General features: G+C 33.1%; 2 protein-coding genes across 4 annotated transcripts in view; both read left to right on the top strand.

Annotated features, from left to right (window-relative positions):
• The window catches only part of LOC123684138 (beta-1,4-mannosyltransferase egh), a 29,969-nt gene extending 15,991 nt beyond the window's left edge, over positions 1-13,978 (top strand). For both annotated transcript variants that reach the window (XM_045623283.1, XM_045623282.1), the window contains exons 3-4: positions 11,084-11,388; positions 12,783-13,978. In XM_045623283.1, the coding sequence (XP_045479239.1) occupies positions 11,084-11,388; positions 12,783-13,050 (573 nt within the window). In that variant the 3' untranslated portion in view covers positions 13,051-13,978. The remainder of the gene's footprint in view (positions 1-11,083; positions 11,389-12,782) is intronic.
• Positions 13,979-17,111: 3,133 nt separating this feature from the next.
• On the top strand, positions 17,112-22,668 carry LOC123684406 (transcription factor GAGA-like). Of its 2 annotated transcripts, XM_045623654.1 has the most exons (10): positions 17,112-17,616; positions 17,780-18,259; positions 18,337-18,399; positions 19,756-19,791; positions 20,515-20,556; positions 20,732-20,764; positions 20,975-21,013; positions 21,074-21,115; positions 21,211-21,361; positions 22,415-22,668. In XM_045623654.1, the coding sequence occupies exons 1-10, from the start codon at positions 17,431-17,433 to the stop codon at positions 22,543-22,545; spliced, it is 1,203 nt and encodes a 400-aa protein (XP_045479610.1). In that variant the 5' UTR covers positions 17,112-17,430; the 3' UTR covers positions 22,546-22,668. The 2 variants fall into 2 exon arrangements, with proteins under 2 accessions (XP_045479610.1, XP_045479611.1); XM_045623655.1 differs by lacking the exon at positions 19,756-19,791.
• The last annotated feature ends 3,064 nt before the right edge of the window (positions 22,669-25,732 follow it).

Here is a 25,732-nt window from a genome sequence, read left to right as displayed (position 1 = left end):
CTAAAATATTTTCAGATCTATAAAACTTCCGGTTATACCGGAAACAGATTATTTGTTGATGGCGATTTCAGGAATATGTCATACTTTGTGTAAAAACTCAACGGTTCATGAGTTAATGGGATTCCTATGTAAAAAATATTTCTATAGAAAAAGTGTTATCGTAAAAACCTTTTTAATTATCGATTAAGTCAATTCGTAATATTTCAGACTTCTTTCGGTTTTGACCAAAAAATACAGGGTCTTAATGAGAAGATCATGAACTTGAACAATTCAAATCAGATCAAAATTTTTCATTTTCGATTCTGCAAATACGTAGTATTATAAGACTGTTTGCGAAAATGCACAGAGTATTTATCATGAACTTGGACAATTCAAATTCATCGAACCTCAAAATTTTCAAATTTTAGCCTATACTTTTTATTCTTTCAGTCAATTCTACGTATAAAAAATGAGGGGGTTACTTCAGCAAGACCTATACCTTAAATGAAAATTTTCAAAGTTGTCGAAGAAAACTCAAGGACATGAAAACCGAATCCATTAATCATTATCATTTTGAATTGTCACTCTTTACTCAAGAAAAGTGCTTAGTTGAGAGAGAATTACAGGGAGATCTCTTCTAACAAATTGAATGGAACTGGAAATTGAAGCCTAGAAAATGTCATTTAAATACCTATCTCCTGTCATTCAGCGCAAATATCAATAAATTTGATTTTTTTATCCTCAACGTTGTAAACGAAGAATTCCCCGAATATAGTTCATTGAGCAAATTCATATTATTTTTAGATTCTTTGTCATCTCCTGGATTTCTGCCCTTCAAACTGGAACATATATCTATATATAAGCAAAATCTCAACCCGGAAATAATTGGTATTTATTTTCCAATATTCTTCTTGTATCCTCTGCTGTTCTGGTGATGTGATTAGTTGAAATTTTCCACTGAACTTGAAATTGTTATTTTCATCCACACGCAAAGTCTGATTTCAGTAGGAGCTGTTGTCACTAAAATATTGAATTTCCTTTAGGTTTTTTTATCGACGAAACCCTCAGTAGGATTTTACCCATCAAAAAAGTTAATGTGAACCGATCCTACCCTGGAAAATTTTACAGTCAAGTATTTCCTTTTGAGAGTTATTTTGTTAGCGAAAGGACAGTAGTAAGTAAATCTTTTCGTTTGAAACCATTCCCGATTCAAAATTTGAAAATCACAGGCATTGAGACGATAGTGCGATTTGCTCGCAGAATGAGATCTCAAAAAAGCAATATATTCGTTTAAATACGTAAATTCGTAACGAACTGACTAAAGTAGCCAGAATTTGTTTTTAACAGTTTAGATTTTTCAATGTGTAATATCTTGAATATCTAATGAACCAAAATTTGCCCGTCTTCCGTTAAAAACTTTTCTGGAAAACTATAAATGCTATTTGGGTGAAACTTGATAAGAAAATCAGCACTTCTTATCCTGTCTGGAAAATCAAATTGAGAGAAACTTCATCTGATAATACCTTTTGCAAATAACCAGAAAGTTGAAACGTGGAAGATATAATAACTTATGTTGAAACATTTTTGATTACCTGATATATTTCCTTTCAGAGTTTTGAATTCGGTCTATTGAAAACCGATTGGGAAAGTGAAAATAGCACTTTTTGAAATTCGCGTTGGATGCGGTCAAATTTGCAATAAAAATAGATTGGCAAGGTCGTCGAAACCTATAAAAAATAAACGTCTACGTTATCTATTATAAGACTTCCATACGATATTCCTTTCATTTAATTTATTCGAGGAAATGTCCCTAAGGGAAAATCAATAATTGCCCTTCTTTTCGAGTTTCCCCCAAAACAAGCTCGAGGGCTTTTATCGAAATGAATAACGAATCAATACGAAACGCATCAAAATGCTTCAGAAAATTTTGCCTACAACTGCAGAAGCCACTTATAAAATCCAATTAACAACCACCGGAAGCATGAAAAAGCTGAATTCGAGGATAATGGAGTATAACGAGTTTACATAGGGATATCCTCAGTTTATAATAACGTGAGCGTTACACATTTTTCACAAGATTCGTTATTTCTCTGCCAACTTCCGCTAAATTTCCTGCTAGCAACGATTGAAAAATATTTTTTGCACAACCGGTCCTGAATAACTTCTTTCCCGCATTGTTTTTTATTCGGAAAACGTATTTATTGAATATGTGAATAATAATACCTTTTACATTTAATCTTTTAATCTACTTAGTACTTATTTTCTGTTGAATATTTCAAATTATGCAGTATCATCCACGTCAAACTTATTAATGAGATCTTCCGTTTGAATACTATTGAATTTTTGAATAGAACTTGACATCCTTTAAAAATTATGATTGGCATATACAGGGTGGCCATTTGAAAACGAAACAGACGAGATTACAGACGAAATAAAGTTTTTCGATAGAAATGCTCGGACAGGTCGATTTCTGTTTCGAGGGGGACAACTTGAGATGTAGGTTACGGACGCATAGCGCTTCAACCCTTGCTACTACAACCCTCACCCCCAAATTTTGAATAGGGAAGATGGGGTGAGTGATACCTCATTTGAAAGGTATTTTTATACTGATTTCAGCACAGTAATTGTTTTTTCATTTTATGCATTAGTTCTCGAAATATTCTCAACTAAGTATTTGAAAATGAAGTGGTGTTCTCATGGCACTTGTAGTGTTCGACATTTTGAGCTTCAAAACAACCATGACTGTGGCTTCCTTCCTAACTAACTAACTCATGAATATTTCGGGAACTAATGCATAAAATGAAGAAACAATTACTGTGCTGAAATCAGTATAAAAATACCTTTAAATTGAGGTATCACTCACCCCATCTTCCCTATTCAAAAATTGGGGGTGGGGGTTGTAGCAGCAAGGGTTGAAGCGCTATGCGTCCGTAACCTACATCTTAAGTTGTCCCCCTCGAAACAGAAATCGACCTGTCCGAGCATTTCTATCGAAAAACTTTATTTCGTCTGTAATCTCGTCTGTTTCGTTTTCAAATGGCCACCCTGTATGTAAGTCATATATCTTATTGGCATACATGGTTCGGTATATTCCATTTCATACCATCTTAGAAATATTTTTTTTTAGAAATTCTCTTTGAATCTGTTGTCATATTACTGCGAAAGACTTCATAGAGCATATAATTTACGCACATCAATTCTTTGTTTTATTCACTAAATAGGACAAAAATCAAATAAAGAGAGTGAACCCTCATTTTTCAGCTTTCAAGAAAGTATCAAAGGAATTTTTACACCATCAAATATTTTCCCGAACAATTCAGAGATTTTCTGAAGAATCGAAAAGTCGCTTTAGCTCAGTAACCCTCCACTTTTGGACACTAGATAACTGGACTTAATTTGTTGCAAATGGCCTCTAGTATTGCATCTTCAAAATATAACGTTGAATTATCAAACACTCAATGATTGAAATTGGAAAGCAAATATGAAATCAGGTCATTGGAACGATCCAGAAATGTATGTTTTATTCAAACTATTCACAAGAATGTAGGGCGAAAAGAAAAATTAATCACAATGAAAAAGGTTTATGTTTCATTATATACATATAATATTTTTCATGTGAATAAACTCATAGATAACTCATGATAACTATTCGAAGACACCAAGACAATTCTAAAAAAACGAATTAACTTGCCTATCCATAGTTATTTTTAACCGTTCAGGTAAAATTACTAAATCATAGATATAACAAGCATTCAAAGAATTGTCATTTTCGTTTTCGAAATTCAAGGAAATGATCAACCATCAGCAATTTTTCCTGCAAATTCGAACTTATCCTTCCAATTGCTTCATTAGTCACTAATTTAATCTTGGAATTGAGAATGTAGACAGATGTGATTCAGGCCTAATATATTTCTATCCCCGCTGTACACACAGCAATATAAATGATTATGTTTATCGGTTATTATGACTAAGAATATGGGGGCATTTTTTAGTCATTTCCGCATCTGTATGTGATTAAATACCCACATAAATATCGATATGGGGTATCTCATTGAACTTTCAATAACAATGAGTAACAAATTTTAACTATAGACATTTCGCCAAGTATTTTGAGAATTTTCTAGCTGAGAGCTGTCTCAAACTCATTGAAGACGAATCCGTGATCGAATCGAATTCTGTCCGTCCGGACGACTGTTAACAAGTCACACTCCAAAGGGTATTTTGGAGAAGGTTTGAATATCGAATACTGCCTTCAAGTTGGTGATCCAAATCTGGCTACAGGTTCTATACACATAAATGGCTATTTGAAATTTTGTTTTCCTGATAATTTCAAATCTAAGGATAACAATTTCAAGCTTCATGCAAATTTTATTTATCTATTTCAGTATCGTAGTGAGTTCATTACAGCATTGTTTTAGTTTTTCTTCTTGAGTTTGCCTACACTGACTTCGGATCCTATCAAATTTTAACACAATTCAATTGTCAATATGATATAATTTGGATATAGTGGAATGATGCAACTTTATTCGTAATTTCTCTTGATTCTGGTGGTGTTAAATCGATTTCGTCAGTAATTATTCACAAATTTAATGCGTAACTATAAATTATTTCGAAATTCGAAACGTTTGATTCAAATTCAAATGCCGTAATCTGTTAATTTTCGTAACAGTCACAACAACTGCCAAGAAACAATACAAAAGTCACTGATGTATAATCTGAATTTTGCATCGAGTTTCGACAATATTTCACAAAACTCAATGAAAGGGTGAAGTAAATGAGAGTGGTTTCAGCAGAAGTGGTATTTCCCTTCAAAACCATTAACCTTTTTGGTCGAAACATATTTCTGTAAGTTGTTACCTTTTTGATATTTTAGACTGAGTCAACTCAAAAAATTCGCTCGTTGTAACCAAATACTCATGATGAATTATTTCATATATGTTAAGAATCAAAGCGCAGCGCTTACCTACATAATAAGCAATATTCCTTCAACTGATTAAGATTAATGTACATACATTGCATACGTGATTTTAGTTTGATCTACATTTAGAGGATGCTTGTAGTCGTTTTGTTCAACTCTTGCTCTTATGAATGAACACAAGATAAGGAGATAATAGAAGCCCTAATTGTTATCATGGATAATGATATAAGACAGTTTCGCATTTCAACATAAAACGGTGTTCTATATCAGGAGATTACTTAATCCTTGATCAAATTCATGAAATATTTGGAATTATGGATTCGAGTAAAATTTCAACTGTTGTCACAGATATATTTATTCTATTCTTTCGATATTCTTCTTATATTTTGTGTGTGTTTGGTATATGGAGCTTATAATTGTTATTCTACATCTTAATTTTGATCGCATAAGTGATGTCGTAGGGTAATTATCAAGAAACCAAAATTTCGAAACGTCATATTTACAATTCCCGACTCAAAATTCGAAAATTACAGACATCGTGATAAACCGGAAACAGGCATCCCAAAAAGAGATTAACAAAATCCATTCAAAATGTTTTACCACATTATCTCAATTATCGCTGAAAAATCACCTCTTAACATCTTTCGTATATTTATACTCTATAGCAATGAGAATAACGTATAAACATCTGCTGTGCAGGCAGAGAAAAAAAAATAAAATCCATTAAAGTATGAGAAATATGTGAATAGCAACAATAAACAATGTCCAGGTATATAAATCATGTTTTAATTTTGCTCAATAAGAAATGTATACGGTTAACATTTTCATTAAGAAAAATTGATGTTTTGGGAATTATTAATATACATTGACATTATTTATTTTTATTATTCACATTTTTTTCATTTTTTGCTCGGAAATGTGGAAAAAAGACTGACGTTAATGATTTCAATTGCAAAACCGTGACATTCCAATTATGTTATCTACTACAATTAATTGGATGTCCAAAAAACACTAGTACCAGTAGTTTTATTATATCGAGTTACTGCTTCTATCCGTTTTTATTTTGTTAGTTTGTCTGTATGCAGTGGCGTGCTAGATGTCAAGGATAGTCCCAAAAAGTTGAACAATGTGATTACTGAGTTTAGATATTCGTATATACAGGGTTTTCCATTGAGAGGTTTCAATTATAGGATAACCTGCTATCTGGTCCTCTGTCACTTATGACATTTAACAAATAAAAACTATGCCATTACTGAAAACGGAACGATACATGCTTCAACATCAAATAATAATTAAGATAGATAGAGAAGCATACTTCATTTTCAGTAAGCGAATTTTGTCCCCAACATGAACCATCAAATTTGACATGAAGTGCGCGGAAATAAAAACATATCAGTGATACGATATTTCACTCGATTCGCGAGTTTCTCCACAAAGAACGCACTTCTATTTTCATATTAACTCAGAATATATTGAAATAAATACCCGAATATATCGGAAATTCAGAAAACAAACTTCAAGCGGTGATTACAACACCGAGATCTTGTGATATTAATACCTTCAAATTTATTTGGGGCGGAAAAATTTTATTTTGCTGGGGCGCCAAAATATCTGGCGGCGGCTCTGATGGTACATTCCTTCCTCTTCATATTGATTTCTCTCGAAATATTGTATTTTTTCCATAATATCAAAATAAAACCACTTACTGCAAAACTCTTCATTTCCGTATGCATGAGTTGAATTTATAATTCATTTTCATAGCGTTCTGACAACACAATGAGAATTGGCAACACCGTGCTCGTGCACGGTTTCATTTGACGTCACAAAACTCAAACTTTCCTATACACATAATATCATTCAAATGAATCCTTCTGCTAATATGAAATTTTTTTGTTATCAACAATTTTTTCCAGAAAATTAAATATTTGAATTTTGATTGAGGGTTTCATTGTTAGGATATGTCACTCATTGTTTCAACTGGTTAATCCATTGTGTTTACAGATACACCGACGATGTTTCGCAATACTCAATTATATGCTCATTTGCTCTTGTTTGCGATAAGTTCGAAAACTCAATTTCAAATGGTTAGCAACTCAATCGAGTGCCTTCATAAATTCGATACTCTGGACTCAGCATTTTCGTTTATTTGTTATTTTTACGCTTTTCTCGGTGTAAGGCTTATTTTCTTTACATGCATTTCAAGGATGGATGTCTGATAATATTTTAACAAGACTGTTTTATGATCTTATGAAAACGTAGCATACAAATAATACTTGACGTTATTATGTAATCAAGGACTGTTTGTGACCTCAGACTGTCTAAATTGCCCATAGTACAAGGAGATTAGCATCTTCCTCTGTCAGTTTAGAGAGAAAAGTTTGATGTTGTCATTACGGATTAGTCGAATTGAACACTGTTTCTTAGTTTCTTTAATACCTACTGGGACAACTGCGCAGAGGACCTCAAACTGAATGAGGGCTGGAGGTTCAAATATCCCAAAAGTATATTGGTTTAAGAAATATAGGTTGATTCGTGAAAAATTGCTAAAATTATGAACTCTCACATCTTCGTTAAAATGTCAAATTTTTCGCTGATATTGTACAGGATTGTTACTATACGCATTGCAAAATTGCTAACCTATATTGAAAAGTTTCAATTTATGTGTCAGGTGAAAAATATCACTCCGTATTTGAGATAAAAAAAATTGGAAACAGTTGATAATATTGAGTAAAATCAGGTTTTTGTTTGAATGGCGCAAATTTTGTATAGTTTCCAGGATATGTTGAAAGTGGAATCTTACAAAATTTTCGTATCCATTTTTGAAAAAATTAACATTATTTTATTCCAACAGGAATTTCTTCAATATTCTGTTGTTTGCACTGAAGAAATTTTTGTTGGAATGCAATAATGTTCATCAAAAATCTACAATTCATTATTATTAGGTACAATATTTTGGTTGTAACAAAATCTATAGATATTTTTAGGCAGAATCTGATGGCGTACTAATTTTCTTCTCTTTTTATATTGAAACACTCCATACATTTGTTTTTATTTTCAACTATTTCAATATTTTCCGCAATTATAGCCGAGAAAAAGTGGACATCTGAAAATGAAAAAAATTCGAAAATAACCCTATGGCATAGAAACTGTAAGCCTTAATGGAAATCTGCCTCTGGTATCTTTGGTATCATCGAAAAGCTAGTATACTAACCAAGAAATTAAGAAAATTTGAGACACCCTGTACATTTCCAAACAAATTTCCGCCAAAAATTCTGAAGTCAACAAATCGAGAAATCGATTCAAAAGTTGTTGAGCTACAATTATAAGATACAAAAACCTTGCTTCGATAATATCGACAATAATATAATTTTCCTAAAAATCCTAGAACGCATAGTTTTTGAGTTTTTATATATGATGGTATGCAATTAATGAGAAAACAATAAACTCCAGAGTGAAATGAAAAGTGTTTTTGAATTGTACACATTTCAAAACACCAACATTAAATCGATTTCGTCAGACGTAATTCACGAATTTAATGCCTAATTATAAATTATTCCGAAATTTGAAACGTACGATTCAAATTCAGTAATCTGTCAATTTTCGTAACAGTCACACCAACTGCCAAGATACAATACAAAAGTCACTAGGATGTATAATCTGTATTTTTCATTGAATTTCGACAATATTTCACAAAACTTGACTGAAATAGAGAAAATATCGTCTAATACTCGTTCCAGAATAAAATTCCAACACTCATGCGTTCGAAAACTCTCCACGGCAACTTGTTTTAGAATATACTATTTCCTTTGGCTATTTTAACGGTTCATTTATGCAATATTAAATATTATTTGAAATAATAAACCTCACTTCACAGTAAACGTTGCCTGTTGGTGGCATAAATGAAGGCGGAAAAGTTTTTGTGGAATATCAGTTGTCGCATACAATTCCCCGCCGTCTTATATATCTCGGCAACATTTTCCTTTTTCGTCACATGATACCGTCCCTTTGCCGCAGTAATCGATATTAATAATTTGACCCGCAACCAACAATTGACAAATATAAAGTCGAAGGTTTAGATTTGTTGAACGTTTTCAATATCTCGGCTTGTGTTCCATCGATTAGTCTGCTTAGAATTATTCCCGATTGGAGTTCTTTGAGGTTTCGGCACGTTTGGGATAAAATACATATTAATTGTGGTCTTATCGTTTTTGATTTGATTGACGATTTCCGTTTCTGGTTTATAACTTCCAGTATCAATACTTTTGAAAGCTTTGGAATGTTAAATTTGACCGCTTGGCATCAGTGTTACAGGAAATAATACCTAATATTGATTAACGTATTCAATTTCTTCTTGTTCTCTTCAAAAACTTTAAAATGAGCGGCTTTACTGGTTTTGTTCGATTCTTACTAAGAATAAACCGAATTAAAGAATTAATCTTTGCAATATGAAGAGGTTTTATTCTTTTGGTAATAACGTCGTGCACACGTGAAATCTGAGATTTCGAGAATTTCATACGCTTTTCAAACCCATCGGAATAATAGTGAATACTGCATTTTTAAGTTTTTTATAATTAAGATTGAAATTGAGGCATTTTTGGTGGAACATGGCTAAAAAAAACTTCTTCTGCCAATGCGTGTGACACCATGCTTTCTTGTCCTCCGCTCCTCAAATTCAGCAAAACAAAATAATTTTCACGAATGAGTTAACATAACGGCTTGGCTTGATATTCAAACTACTTGGCTTGAGCTTGACTTGAAATCAACTCAAGTTCAAGTCAAGTTGTCGTTTTTCAATGTCAAGTCAGGTATTTATTTATTAAGTACTTGAGTTGAATTCAAGTCAAGCTCAAGCTACTTGACTTGAGCTTGAGCCAAGAAGCTTGAATATCAAGCCAGGCCGTGATCCCTAATGTTAACTGCAATTGTTTCTCCAACATGGCTCTTTTTGCATTTCTACTGATAGATACAGTGTTGGTGAAATAATTGTAGTTAATAACATTAAAATGCTTCTCGAGAAAAGTATTTCGTTTTATTTTATTTGATAATGAATTTTCATCAAGTGAAGACCAAATGCATTGAATAATATTCAGAACAGTTAAAATAATATAAAAATCATACTTGAATTCTATCTTTCCTTCGTCGGACGGTATTGCAATTCAACAGCCAGTACTTATATAGTAATAAAAGGTAGTTAAATTCAACAGAGAAATGCAGTAGAATTCACACTACGAAAGGTCGGCTGTTGACCTTCCTTGGATGATTCCACATATGAGGAAGAATCTGAAATAGCTTCTCTATTGAACACATACGTTTTTTGGTAAGCAACATTCTCTCATGTACGCCTACCTACCGAACAATGCTTTATGGAAAGGACTGAGGAATAAACAGGAGCTATTCTAAAACACAGCAAACTTTACCTCATGCTTTATTATTAGGTACTGGTAAAACATTTCGAATCGAAATAATACCAATATTAATACTAATGATAAATCTGACTAGATTGAACTTTAGTTTGCCAGTGTAAAATTACCACCCAAATGTCCATGCCAAATTTTGAGAGGACCATATTATTTATAACCCTCAGATGTGATATATCACGATGTCATTGTTGTCGGTAAGTTCATCAGATGAACTTACCGACAACAAATTTTCACCTTTTTTGCATTTTTTTCGAAAGTTCCGTCACGAAATTTTGGTGGAGAACTTCGAATTCGGTTTTAGCACCCCAAAAAACATATAAAATCGAAGAAATCAAAACTTCCTCAAAAAGTGGGTTTCTGCAGACAGACAAAATTAGCCAATTTTCAATTATCGCCTGAGCCAGAACAATTTATCGGACAAAAAACTCAATAAGAGGAATATATAAGAAATTTGATATACTTCGTTTTTATATTCATTCATTCATTCATGAAAATTTGAAATTTTCCAGGTAATATGGAAAAAAAACGCCCAAAAATGAAACTTTTTACATTTTGCTTTTTTCAATGTTCCGTCACGAAATTTTGGTGGCAAACCTCAAATTCGCACCCCAAAAAACCTTATATAATCGAAGAAATCAAAACTACCCTAAAACTTTCCCGTGAGGGGCCCTTGTGAGAACAAGTTGACTGGACTACATGGCATAAAAATTGCATTATTTCCTTTGAAATTTTTCTACCGCATGTCTGAATTAATTCCTCATTTCAGGTTGGAGCAGAAAGAGCAGTGTCCTTCGACAATGGTATCGATGGTTCCATAGCTGAAGACTGCTTCTTCGCAATGAGGGCCTACGAAAAAGGCTACAGCTTCAACTTCATCGAGGGAGAGATGTGGGAGAAATCCCCCTTCACCCTCTGGGACTTCATACAGCAAAGGAAGAGGTGGCTGCAAGGCATCTTCCTGGTGGTACATTCCAAGCAGATTCCTTTCAAGAACAAAATACTGCTCGCCATCTCCTGTTATTCGTGGATGACGATGCCGCTTTCACTCTCGAATCTCGTATTAGCTTCTAGGTAGGTTATGTTAGGTTATGTATTTTGCCTCGCTCCAACATTCGTTATATTCTTGTTCCAGATATTTTGAATAATTGTTAGTCTCAATTGTTGAGTGATTCAGTTAAAATCAAAGGTAACAACTGCCAGATTATACCCTTTAGTGAAAATTGTTCGTTATTTGTTGTATATCAGGATGAAGTTTGTAGCTAAGAACATTACATTTCGAAGGAACCCAACATGGTAGCATTCTACATCTATTCATCCTCTCAGTTTACAAAGTGCGTCACTGCTTTATCTCACATTTCAAAAAAGACTCTTGAAAAGCATGTTAGATACATTGCAAAAAAAGTATTCACCCAAAAGGTGATTTACGGGAGTTATTTAGTGATGTTTTTCTCTTTTGTAATCCTCAGATGGTCCAAGATCATTGAAAAATACTTTGAAAACTACAGCTTTCAGATGACCTCATAACAAATTTTACACTATCGTCTATTTTTCACTTTTTTAACACAAAATATAAAGCACACAGAAAAGAATTCAATGAGTTATGCATGAAAAACAAAGATTTAATTACCATGGTTAAGCTGATTCGATTTTGGTCAAATATGCACTGTTTTGTTCGATAACTTTTTGCCATTTTGAAGGTAATATCATTGCGCCTCTCTCATAGAAGGCCTCGTCCCTACTGACAAAAAATTAAGGCTGTCGATCTTCAAAAGCCTATGTTGAAGCGAATTCTTCACAGCAAAATTGTTCGCCATGGTCAGAAACAGATGATAATCAGTTGGTGATAGGTCCGGACCTCCAACCAAGCTCCTGGAGCTTTTGACGAGTCACTTTCGAAGTATGTGGCCTGGTGTTGTTCTGATGAAACACGATTCTTCTCCTATTGGCCAAAGCTGGCCGCTTCTGGGCAATCGCTTGCTTCAGACGGTCCAATTGTAAGCAGTTCAGTTCTGAGTTAACATTTGAGCCGTAGGGGAGCAGCTCATAGTAGATAATTCCCTGCCAATCTCACCAAACACACAGCAAAACCTTTCTGCCGTCAATCATAGCTTGGCCACTGCCCACCACATTTCAACCATGACGTTTTTTGCTTGACATTGTCACTTTTCATCACCAGTCACCAACTGCTTCAAAAATGAGTAGATTTTGTAGCGATTCAGCAGTGATTCGCAGATGGAAATTCGGTCCATGTGGTTTTTTCCGCTAGACAGCTTAGAAAGTATACAGGGGCGATTTTTGAAATATACAAGCTTAAGACTTGACGGTGTCTTTGAGTTTTAATCATGTTCTCCGCGAAATTCAATTGGAAATATTACAATTCTGAAAAAAATATCATGTAAACTGGATATGTTGTTAATAATAAGACATTTTCTTCCTGTATTAACGAAATGAATTCTCCTTTTCAGATATCCAATTCCGTGCAACCCTCTAGTCGACTTTTTCTGCGCTTTCATAGGAGCAGTCAACATGTACATGTTCATCTTTGGCGTCATCAAATCCTTCACCATCTATCGCATAGGTCTGGCTCGGTTCATGCTCTGTTTGGTGGCGGCATTCTTCGTCATACCGTTCAACATGGTCATTGAGAATATTGCCGTCATCTGGGGTGTTTTTGGAAGGAAACACGCCTTTTATGTAGTGAACAAGAACCTCAAACCAGCAGTAGTGATATAGAAAAAATTTCTCGAAAAAACGAAACTTTTAGATGTGAATTATTACCTGTATATTATTTATTGTGCTGAAACTTGGAAGAGAAGAAAATCTGTTTTTAAGTGAAAATCACTGAGCTAGTTATTGCTAAGACCTAGGTTAAAGTATAAAGTTGAAGGTATGATCTACCCTAAATTTCCGAATGAAAACTGAAAGAAATCCAATTTATACCTCAACGCAGATCTGCATATTGCTAGATTTCTATCTATTATTTGAAGAGGATGATATTCTGGTTAATTTATTTGATATTCTTAAATTTTAAGGAGCAAAGACCAAAACTATTGAATATATAATCAAATATGTAACTATTTATCGATAGACCAAGATCCTATTGGATCTTTTTGAATGATATACTTAAATTCCTATTTGTAATCAATTATTTTCTTCAACTTAACACGAAACTATATTAAATTGAATGGATTAGCTTTCATAGTCAACCCTGAAATGTTCTGTATATTCCTCGAAAGAAAATACTCAAATCGATTATGATTGATTTAATAATTTATTATTATTCGAATTATCAAGAAACAAAATCATATATATTATTAGGGAATCTTTTTTGTTGAATATATTTAAAAGACTAATTTTAGAATTATTTTCTCATAATTCTCATTTTAATTCCTTTTAAGTTCAAATATTAAATTCATTGTTTAAATATTTGTGAACAATGCTCCTACCTTTATATCACAGAAAGACAATTGGGCATTCATTGAAGAAACACCTCTCTTTCGAAAGAATAAAATATTTGAAGACAAAAAGTGGATACGCCATACAATTAAATCGTAACGTATTTCAAATGTACAAGTATGTAAATACTTTTCGTGTTCCTCTGTATGCTTTAATGTATTTATTCATTAATTCCAAAACACAATAAATTCACATGCCTCATTTCTATACATTTATTATTACCTAGAAGTTGATTTCAGGTTTCAGAAATATTTGTCGATGGAAGCGATGTAAGTTTGTTAGGTAGGTAGGTACCTTCTTCATTGCGAGTCAGTCCCAAACTCAAAACATTAATTTCAAAAGCTTCAGCTTGTTGATATTCATCTTGGTCCTTACCTAATAGTAATACACATAATAATAATAATATCCTTTATATAAGAATGCATACCTTTCTATATCAAGCAATTCTACGCGTCTAATGTCTAATCATCATTCTGTATTACATTCGTACATTATATACATTTTGTAAAATATTACTCTGAAGTTATCTCGACGCTTACGCTTTCCATGGACCAAAACTTAAGTCAGACGCTTTGAATCTCTACCAGATGTATGCACTGGGTACACTGTAGGGAATCTATCGATTCCTTCGAAAATATTTTAAGTCCAAGAACTGAAGAATTCAGTGTACAAACTTAGGATTATCAAAGCCACACCCCTAAGGGATCCGTAGAAAGGCTTTGCTAACGGTCGAATGGAAAACAGCCTGAATGCCCATAAAACTCGGCATTTCAGGGCGAATAATTCAATTGAGTCCAGTCTAGAACTACAACATATGTTCAACACTTGCACCGACAACGAGAAGAGTAAAGATTTTCACATTTGTTCCCGAGACCGGCGAAAAGTACCTGCAACGACTCTGCGAATAATGTTTATACTCTAGTAACCTAATTATTATTATTAGATTTCGTTTTGCCCGTTTTGAGAATATTAGCATAGTATAGTATAAAGAACTATACTATGCTAATATTCTCAATATTCTTGTTATTTTAAATATTTGAATTTATAGTAGTAAATGTTTTGCGTTGATAGTTTTTGTAATAATTAGTGTTTAGCCCAAGAAAGTTAGTGTAAAAAAAGGAGTTTAGCCCCTAAAATTGTTTCAAGAGAGCTCTTTGTTGTGCTTTAGATGTGGGAGCGGGAAAACTGCGAAATTTTCGCATTTTTTCCAGTATTTCGCTTATAACTCTAAAAGTACGCATCCTTAATAAAATTTTGTCCTTTTCCTCTCCAAGAAATATTGAATTTAGCGTATAATGGCGTTTCATACATTGGAATCGGTTCAGCCGTTCAGCCGCAATTGACCGTCAAAGATAGATGATCTTTATAAACTCAACTTGAAACTTGACAACCTCCACCTTCTAACGCCTGTAGGTCGAAAAAGACTGCACCGATTGAAAAATGCCATGAAAATAAACGTGTTGGAAATTCAATTGTGAATCAGACGCTTCTCGAAATTTTAAATTCGCTTAATATGAATGAATTTTAAACCCAAAGAGTTCGTAGAGCCTTATTTCCGCTAAGGCAATCCAACGCAGGAAACTGCTCAAAGTTTCTCCGAAAAAATAGGAGTAAAGTCTAAAGTAACAATAAATGGTGAAAGTGTTCCTATTAATTCAGATACCAAGAATCCCTTTTAATATGAAATAACTACAAGAGTTCGAATCCTGTTTCTCATTTGAATTAGCCCCCTTATCCAGTTCCTTATCCGTTCCATACTAAAGTTGTATTCTCAGATTGAATTCAAATTCAGAACAAGTATAGGAAAACCACTCATTTCAAACTTCCCGCGTTTGTCGAGTTTGTTCGATAACCAGACGCCAGGGGGAGCTATGTTTCAAATAATTCACTTTAGGGAGGGGAGTGTGCCATCTATGGTATTTGTAATCTGTGTACACACAGGAAACTGATCCTAGAAGTTCATCTGTTGATTTGATACATCAATCGAATTTGAATCAAAATCAACAGAAAAATATCGAAATGACAAGTATGACATTCCAGCGCCGCGACGAAATAAAACTAATATTCTCAATTTGGTCGAATTTCATTGCATTCAAAAATTGACGAGTGCATACACCATGTTTTTAGACATATTACTCTCGTCTTAATTTACACCAATCACAAAAGCTCAATTTTGAATAACAAATGGGTTCCCAGATTTGAAGTATTTAAACAAATGTGAGAAAACCCACTCTTGTTTCTCCACAACATTCTTGACCACCAAGAATTCAAATAAACTCTCGTTACAGTGGCTATATTGATTTTAATGGTATGATATTGGTACCTTTTCACTTTATTTCCGCATTGTTTCCTGTGGCGCTCAAATCGTCTTTCTGCCAATGTCGTGTTTTGAGGTTAAATCAACAATAACAAGATCGACGACTTTTGATAAAACAAATGAAAAATTTATAATAATCGTTGATTGGTCAATCTTTTGTAGAGCGCCACCTTGAGGAAGAAAAGGGAAAAGGGACCGATGCCGAGCCGAGTAGCCAAAAATATCTCAAACAAAATCTAATCAGTGAATCCATCAGTATTTTAGACATCTTACCTCTGGCGTAGATTAATAAATTCATATAACGAAGCAAAAGATATATCATAAGATGGAAATCTTCTCTATACTAATCAAATATATTAGTTCTTGAAAATAACACCGAATGTTTTTCAGAGGGCTCTACTTCACGGTCCAATTTTATTGAAGTACGACTTAACTACAACTAGATGGCGATAAAAATTGTCAAAATTATTTTGGTTGACCTACTATCTATTCTTTATATATTGGTATAAGCAAGAATTCTAGCAAATCTTTTTACATTGATTGTACTGTATTCCACCTCAATGATTAACTAAGAACAAAGGGCTCAGGTAAAATATAGAAGTGCGCGTGCGCCGCATAGAATTTCAATATTAACGAGTACCAGTTTTTATCATTTTATGTTCTTTATTCGTGTTTATCGATGAAAAGTATTAGGTTTTATTGAAAAAATTGAATTTAATTTTTTTACAATGAATATCAATGTCAAATATCAAAGTATAGAACAAATAGAAAGTAGTAATACTTCGTTAATCTACGAAAGCTATAGAGTTAAATTTTATATCGTGATATGTATACCGTTTAAGTGACGTCACTTCCGTTACCAGCACAGAACATAAAAATATACCACCGTTGGTACCACAGAACTAGTTGGAACAAGCCTCTATCTACTTATCTATGCAAGCCTCTTCCCTGAATAAATATTATACAGTGTCAGATTGTCTCTATGTTTTTTATTGTTTTTAGGTCGGAACAGGCCTACGAACGCAATTCTGGAAAGACAGATGAAGATGATTGAAAAAAATGATTTTATACATTTTGTTTTTATCTTAGTAGCATACTATTCTATGCTTCAGACGGGGAACTACAGAATAAAAGCACAGAATTATAATCTAAGCCAAAAGTGTCACGCAGGACGCAGGTTTTTTGCTTCTTGATCATCCTTTCCGTTGTTATTTTAATGTTATTGTTATTTGTCTTTTACTATCTACATTATAAGACGATAAACATAATTGAGTGAAATATTTAATTGGAAGAAAAGGACTAATTGAAGTTTAATAATTTTATTTATACTATATTTTATAATGGAGAAAAAATCAATTAACGAGGAAAAATATAGTTTGAAATGGAACAGCCACAACAGTATCATCACAAATAATGTTTTAGAACATTTGACTGGAGAAGAACTTTGCGATGTTACTCTGAGTTGTGGAGGAAAATTTATTAAAGCTCATAAATTGATTTTATCTGCTTCCAGCAAATATTTTAAGGTATGTGAATCAAAAGTGTACATTTGAATATTTATTATTACTTTAAAATTAGAATGATAATATCAGCCCCCTGGAAAGCAGGTACAAAAATGTATCATATATTGTTATTTTATACGTTCCATATATGAATGTAGCATATGTTCATTTTTATTTTATTTTTCAGGAACTTTTTCAGGTTCATAAAGATCGAAATCCTATCATAATATTGGCAAATGTACAATTCGAATTTATACAATGTATTGTTGATTATATATATAAAGGAGAAATGAAACTCAAGTCAACAGAAATAGAAGATATTTTGAAATTAGGAAACGATTTGAAAATAAAGGGACTACAAGGTGTTTTGAATAAAAATTTTCAAATACCAGAGAAGCAAGTTGGGAAACCTCTGGAGAAAAATGAGGATCTTAAAAAAAATCCAGAGTACCAAGAAAAACAAAGCCCGCCTGAAAATCAACTTTCTGAAAGTCCAATTTCGGTTGATGTTGTAACACGAGACACGCACACAGTTTTGAAGACAGCTCATCAAAAAAATGGTGATGCTGTTAAAACTAAAGGAACTGAAAAATGTATCAAACAGATTGGAGATAGTACAGTGCCACCAAAAAAAAAAAGAATTATCGAAGTCCGAAATCTACCAAAGGTGAGAAAAGTTTCCTACATTTTCAAACTTTCAATACTGTATTGAATTACTTCATAACATATTTTTATTTTCTTCAGGATAAACAAGCACCTACGATTTTAAGACCTATCCTGCCTAAATTGAAATCAAATGAGGTTATGGTAAGAAATATAAATATAAAATAATGACACTAAAATAGATTATGTTCTAATGACTTATGTTGAGTCTCTCTTTGAGTTTTACTATAGCATGTTATTGTTATATTCCTCGTTAAATTTGTGATAAAAATTCCATGCCTTTTTCTTATGGTGCTCCGTTTTTATACGAAAAAAAAAACATCTTAACGCACATTTTTTGTATCTTTAATAAATTGTCTATTTTTAAATACCCAATTCTCAGTTCTCGATAATGTATTAAAGTTAAGATGTTTTTTGTATTGAGAAGGCGAGAGAGATTTTTTGACACAAATTGAACAAGCAATTCAAAAATAATAAGAAAGAAAGCCCATTATCAGGACTAATTGTTGTCGTGAGGTAATCGGATAATCGATAATCGATGAGTAGGGTAATACCACAAGTGCTTCAATTTTTAGATAATCACAATCTGCCAAAGTTTTTACTTTACGAACCCTCTTATCCACAAAATTTGTCTGTTTTGTATTGACACATTTTTATAACTGAACTGACTGCTTATTTATAGGTTTCATACCGCTTTTTTGTGAAATCCTACTTGAAACTCATCTTAGAATTGAAGAATAATGTTCTTTCACTTAGGAATCGATTCATCAATGTTTCATTTAGAAAACATATCAGAATTGAAAGTTGTTCGTTTTGTGTTTTTCTTCGAATTCGAAAACATTTCTCAATATGCTCCTAGTTAATCTCTAACTTATGATCTTGACCCAATTTGACGACTTCTTCATGTTGTCTCCGGAACTCCAAGTAATATATATATAATATCAAATATCTTGTTTTCAGTTGTTGTAATTCATCTATTTTTGGCTCATATTTCCCTAGTTGTTCATGAATTTTTTTCATTCTTCATTTAATGGTTGTTTAACATTTCGAATACTTTCTTCACAATTTCATGAATGTAAGTATTCATCACTTCAGCCAGAGTTTGTTTGACAATTTCTTTAATTTCTGCATTGTTCTTGTCCTTCCCATTTCGTTATATAAAAAAATTTCTTGTGAAATAAAAAGTGTTTAATTCACAGTTATAAGTATCCCACAGATTCTCTTGAATGTTAAATTCAAAAATGATTGTTAGTTTGTGATATCTCAGTGGCCTACCATTTTTTCTTTAAAAAATTGAAGGCTCTAAATAAATAGTTTTTAAGAAAAACTTTAAACCCTGTATATGGGAATACGAACCATGTTGCATTAATTGTCATTATTTTTTCAAGTAGAATCAACTGAGGTTTGTTGAACTTTTTCACTAATACTCTGTATATTCTTAATTTATTTATAAAGCAAATGCCTATTCTTTTAACTCTAATTAACTTTTTTTTTCAACAGAATGCAATGAAGCTGATAAATCTTCCAAATCCTCAGGTTAGTTAAGTAATAGATTGTACTGAAATAATTATACTTTTGTATATAATCTGATTGACAACAACTTTGATTTTGGGCTTTTATCCCATTATTGTGGATTGGTAATGTTAACAATTGGTATCTCCCTTTTTCTCAGTCCTAATAATTTGAAATTTTAGAATAGCCTCAGTGTTATTCTTTATGCAATTCCGTTTCTGTTCAAGGATTTAATTGATAGGGGATTTCTTTATCTAGGTTGGTCTAACAGTTTTGCCTAATGAGTTATAAATGCCGGAATTTGGTCTTAAGCTTTTCAAATGCAATAGTAACAGTGACTATTGTTCCAAGTGTTTTGATCTCCATGTGTTGTGTAAATTGCAGATTTTTCAATTCTAAATTCTTAAATGTTAATGCGGCGAATATATTTTGAACAAAACTTTTTGAAGAAACGGATGAATTGTTAAAGATGAGTTCTATTGATTGCTTCTTAGTATCGTTTTTTTTCTTGGTCTTTTTAAATTTTTCATTGAGGAGTTAAGTTTATCTTGAGCTATTTTTTCTTTCTCTTATAAATGAAGGCACTATTATTATTATTATTATAGTTACTCATTACCGGGGGAGGAGAGGGCTACCAATTGTTAACGTTATAATTAGGGATTGCAGCCCTGATTTGTAAGTTCCAATCGATTGTGAATGGCTTTGCTTAATTGGTAGTATTTTTTACGAGTGTTATTACATTTTCAGGCAGTAGCAGAACCAACAAATTCACAAAATATATCTCCTCGGGTAAGTGTATTATTTGTTGAAAAGGAACTATAAAAATTTATTGCAATGAGTCGTATTTATAGGTTTTACACAATTTGCCTAAGACTCATGTGCGTGATTTATGATTGAATACAGTAATTTTTCAATAAATTACATGAAGTTAATACAAGGCATATATATTATTATATTTTTTCAGGCTCATCCAAAAATCCAAGTTTTGCCTGCTCTTGTAAGTTCAATATATATATGAAATATAATGTTCTGATATCAAGTGCCACAGGCGTAGTCAGGTTTCAGTTTTGCGGGAGGTTTCAAGATTCAGATTATAAAATAAATAGTGGGGGGTTGATTTGAACCCCCTGACCCCCCTCTGGCTACGCCCTTGTCAAGTGCATATATTTCTCAACAATGCTTTTTACTATTAAACTTTGTTTTCTAGGTTCCATTATTGAAGGAAGATCTTAATGCTACACCTAAGGTGAGTTTTATGCTAAGCTCTTAGCAAATTTCAAAAATGTTATTGTTATGTTATTTTTAGGAGGGAACAGGACTACCTAATCATCCAAAGATTGATTCACAGGTAGGTAAAAAGTAGACTTCAATACCTAAATTGATTAAAAGATAAGTTGCAATTTTGTTGATAGCTAATCACTTCCAATTTTTGCATTTTTTCAGACGGTAACTAATACAACAAGTCATAAAAGGAAATTAAGCGATGAAAGTCCCATGCTTGCGACAGAAACGAAGCCACAGTCATTGAAACTGACAAGTGCATTCATGCTATTTGCAGAAAAACATAGGCCAAAAGTATCATCAGACTATCCAGGTGAGTGTCTTGAATTCATTGCTCTCTGTAGAGGGTTTAACTATAATTTTTAATGATCAAGTATCAGTGTAGTTAAATTCAAGACTTTTCATATACAGGGTGGCCATTTGAAAACGAAACAGACGAGATTACAGACGAAATAAAGTTTTTCGATAGAAATGCTCGGACAGGTCGATTTCTGTTTCGAGGGGGACAACTTAAGATGTAGGTTACGGACGCATAGCGCTTCAACCCTTGCTGCTACAACCCCCACCCCCAATTTTTGAATAGGGAAGATGGGGTGAGTGATACCTCAATTTAAAGGTATTTTCATACTGATTTCAGCACAGTAATTATTTTTTCATTTTATGCATTAGTTCTCGAAATATTCATGCGTTAGTTAGTTAGGAAGGAAGCCACAGTCATGGTTGTTTCGAAGCTCAAAATGTCGATTTTTCACAAAACACTACAAGTGCCATGAAAACACCACTTCATTTTCAAATACTTAGTTAAGAATATTTCGAGAACTAATGCATAAAATGAAAAAACAATTACTGTGCTGAAATCAGTATAAAAATACCTTTCAAATGAGGTATCACTCACCCCATCTTCCCTATTCGAAATTTGGGGGTGAGGGTTGTAGTAGCAAGGGTTGAAGCGCTATGCGTCCGTAACCTACATCTTAAGTTGTCCCCCTCGAAACAGAAATCGACCTGTCCGAGCATTTCTATCGAAAAACTTTATTTCGTCTGTTTCGTTTTCAAATGACCACCCTGTATATTAATTATATTACAACTCTCACCACAACCAGAGAGAACGTTTATAGTATTGATGTTTAAATTAAAAATTTCATTTTCACAAGTATTCCGAAAACCTTCAGTACATTAAAATGCATATATTTTAGGGTATTGAAAGATTTAGATTTTTAGACATTTGCCTTGACTTTTTGCCTACAACCACATTACCACAAACATCAGGCGAAATGCTTAAAAGACCACAGATGAAAAACCTAGAATCTTCTCACCTTGATATAATGTATATGTATTGTTATTTCATTCATATTCTTCATTTCAGACGAAAGTATCAAGGAAATATCTCTGAGGCTTAGCAGAATATGGAAAAACCTAACTAATAATGAGAAGGACTCATTTTATATAGCTGCTAGTGAAGAGAACGAAAAAAGGAGGAAAATGATGAAGACATGATTTTCAGTTAACCTAAATTACAAATAGATGCAAATTGTACAGTGTAAATTTTATTGGATTTTTCAAATTTTTGAAAATCTTGATTATGTTAAGTTATTACTCAATATAACTAAATTGATTTGATCAGAAAGGTTTAACATTTGAAAAAGGATAAATCCTTAACAAGACTCTACTTTTAATCAATCCTTGTGGAACTGCACCATAATTTCTAGAATCTGTTGAATTTGAGGAGTTATCTCCTTCTAACCAAATGTGACCTACTGGAACAATTTCTGTCATTCCATATTTCGTATGAACCTTGTCCCCAGGAAGTCCTTTAACTCTTTTACAGATATTTTGTTGAGGATTATGAGGACATTTGGCAATAACAATGTCACCTTTTTGTATTTGTCGAAGCCTAGGAGTTATGTGTTCTGTAATGATTATGTCATCAGTAAAAATTGTAGGTTCCATAGACGGTCCTGAACACTAAAAAAAAATACTTTACTACAATATTAAAGGATGAAAAGAAATTACTGACAAGAACCATTTCCCCTACATATTGAAAAAAACAGTGTACCACACAACCATATTGTATAACAAGTCCCGTTGAAGTTGCAAATTTCCAAAAGAGTTTTTTCATGTTTCTTTAAGTTTGTGTTTCATTATTGTTAATTGTTAGAATTAATCATTTTACAGATGAAACGAATAGTAAGGTTATCTTCTTATTGACAGAAACATAGAGAAATACAATTTGATTCTTTAATCATTGATATATCATGAGAAACATATGGCCTACTAATACAAAAGCAATAACTAAAAATGTTATATTTTAAAACTACTCAATGTGTTTTTATGTTTTTTTTATAAACTATATCAAGTAATTCGTTCTTTTCAAAAACAAACAACAATATACTGAGTAATACTCCTGCTATCCATATAACACCAGGCGCTACCATATGGTCTAAATTTAAACTGTCTGTAGCAGCCAACGAAGGATCTGTAGTTTTAAGAGTCTTTTCGTCATAATATCGTCTGGATATTTTATCGACAATGCCGCTTTCAACCAAACGATAAAGGTATTTGTTGTAGAGTTGGAACATAGGAAATCCCAATGGAAAGGAGGCAACGATAGGTTTTATGTGCACTGGGGGACCCAAGGGTTTGATTAACCAATGACCAGCCTTTTCATCGAAAAATATAGGCTTGGCATCCACTATCTTTGTGGCAGATTGCATTGAAATCATATCCATGTTGAAAGCGGTTCTATTGGCGCATTCTAAACTGTCAAAGTCGCAATATATCAATTTATCTTCTAGATATCTCGACATCTCTTTAGAAGTATTGAACATTTGCACGTAGTCTTTGATGCTGCCAATTGACAATCCAAGTCCCACAGCTTCTTCAAAAGAGGCGATAGGTTTTTCGTAATTCAAACCATTCAGGAGGTACGTCAATCTGCTCTTGAAGAATGTGTTTATGAAAAACGCCAGAAAGAGTGATTTAAACAGCAAATATTCATTTATCCATTTGGGAGGATTTACTTTCCGGCTCTGTTCTAAAAAGAGGCTTACAATAAATCCGACAATTCTCAAAAGCTGAGGAATGAATCTTTTTCCGATTAGAAGAGAGCTGATCATCCACACTGCAGATATCAAGATTATTGAGGAGATTATACATAACCAAACATCCAATGAAAATACTGTCAAAATATTAGACCACCTGGGTGTGATACCTGGAAAAGGAACAAACCAGAAATAGAGTTCTCTGATATAGGACATCGTGAAGTCTGTGAAAGGGATGGGAATGTAATTTATGAGGAAGAGATCGAAAACGCCTTCGTGGAAGAGTCTCCAGGCCGTTGGTGGAGTGTCCACCCTATAAAAAATAGTATTGACTCCTATAATTTTGGATATAGTGTCGAAGATCTCTATTTCTATTCCCTGTTCCTTGCATTTGCCACACATGCTGTAGACTTTATGATGGTGATGCATTATACGAATCGTAGAGTTCTTCCACGTGCTTGGAATTTTTCTAGGAAAGAGATTGGTGTAGTTGTTTAGCAGATGGACTTGGCCGTCCTTGCAAACACCAATTGGAAATAATTTGGTGAAAAGGTTGTTAAGGCTGTTAGTCTTGAAAGGGAAATGAGTTGTCATTTCCCCAGTATTAGAGTTGATGAACAAAGCATGAAATATGAAGTACTTCATAGTCAATCTCAAGAACACCTCATCAAATTCTTTTCTAACGAATATATAGTCCGCTCTGGCATTGAAGGTTATGTTACGGTGCTTCAACCCTTTCAGGAAATATTTCAACTTATCATCCCCCAGGTTTTCGAACAAGTACATCCGAGGCTTTATAGGATTGAATTTCGAAAGTACCTTTTTTGAATAGTCCATTTGCTTGTGGGCGAATTGGAACTCGTTAAAATCACTGTAAACACTTATTAGATCGCTTGGTTGGCTGTAATTTTGAACAATTAGGTTTAAACATTGGGTTAGCGACAGGTTTCTGTAGATGTCGGACAAAGTAATATTCATTTTTGCGAAAATATTCAAGTTTGGGGAAACTAGTCCTTTTTGTGTTGATTTCGTTCATCAATCATGCTGTGTAACACACGAAATGAGTGTTTTACGTTTCAGAAATAAACATCAGATTTTGTTTGCCATGTATCTATATTTTGTGTGTATTGGACATATATCAACTTCGGGAATCGTTATATTTTAGTTTCTGTTGATTTGAACGCATAGATAAATTTTTGTAAACAGCAAAGACCTTCGTATTCATGGACAACTGTTTGAATTTTGTTTCCAACTCTCCGTCAATAAGAGATCGAAATAAACGAGATCTAATAAAATGACTGACTTAACCATTAATACTAAGAAATATAAATTGTGATTAGATTTGATATAATTACATTGGTTTTTCATCGGAATCACTATTGATTCTGCTTTCCATTTTTCAAATGTAAATGCGATTGAATTGCAGCAAGGCAGACGTGAGAATTCAAGATTATTGGGAATGAAAGAGAAAAAGGAAGATCTCTTAGAAGCTGTAACAGAAACATTATGCAGTACCCAGTGCACTTAGTGTATAGGGTGTCCCAAATTCGATGCACACTGAAAGCATCACGAAAACTATAATATTTAGATAAAAGATCTTCAAGTACCTACCTCTGAGTTCTTTTTTCGAAATAATAGGATAT

This window comes from Harmonia axyridis, chromosome 7, assembly GCF_914767665.1.
Source record: "Harmonia axyridis chromosome 7, icHarAxyr1.1, whole genome shotgun sequence".
Classification (NCBI taxonomy): Eukaryota; Metazoa; Arthropoda; class Insecta; order Coleoptera; family Coccinellidae; genus Harmonia; species Harmonia axyridis.
Note: the sequence above shows the minus strand (reverse complement) of the source record. Positions and strands in the feature narration are given on the sequence as shown.

What these genes read in the sequence shown, in the direction of transcription:
- LOC123684406 (XM_045623654.1), top strand. Translation starts at nt 17,431, where the DNA reads ATGGAGAAAAAATCAATTAACGAGGAAAAATATAGTTTGAAATGGAAC. An exon ending in TCCAAGTTTTGCCTGCTCTT is followed by an intron (nt 20,765 to 20,974) that starts GTAAGTTCAATA and finishes TTTGTTTTCTAG; the next exon opens with GTTCCATTATTGAAGGAAGA. An exon ending in ATCCAAAGATTGATTCACAG is followed by an intron (nt 21,116 to 21,210) that starts GTAGGTAAAAAG and finishes GCATTTTTTCAG; the next exon opens with ACGGTAACTAATACAACAAG.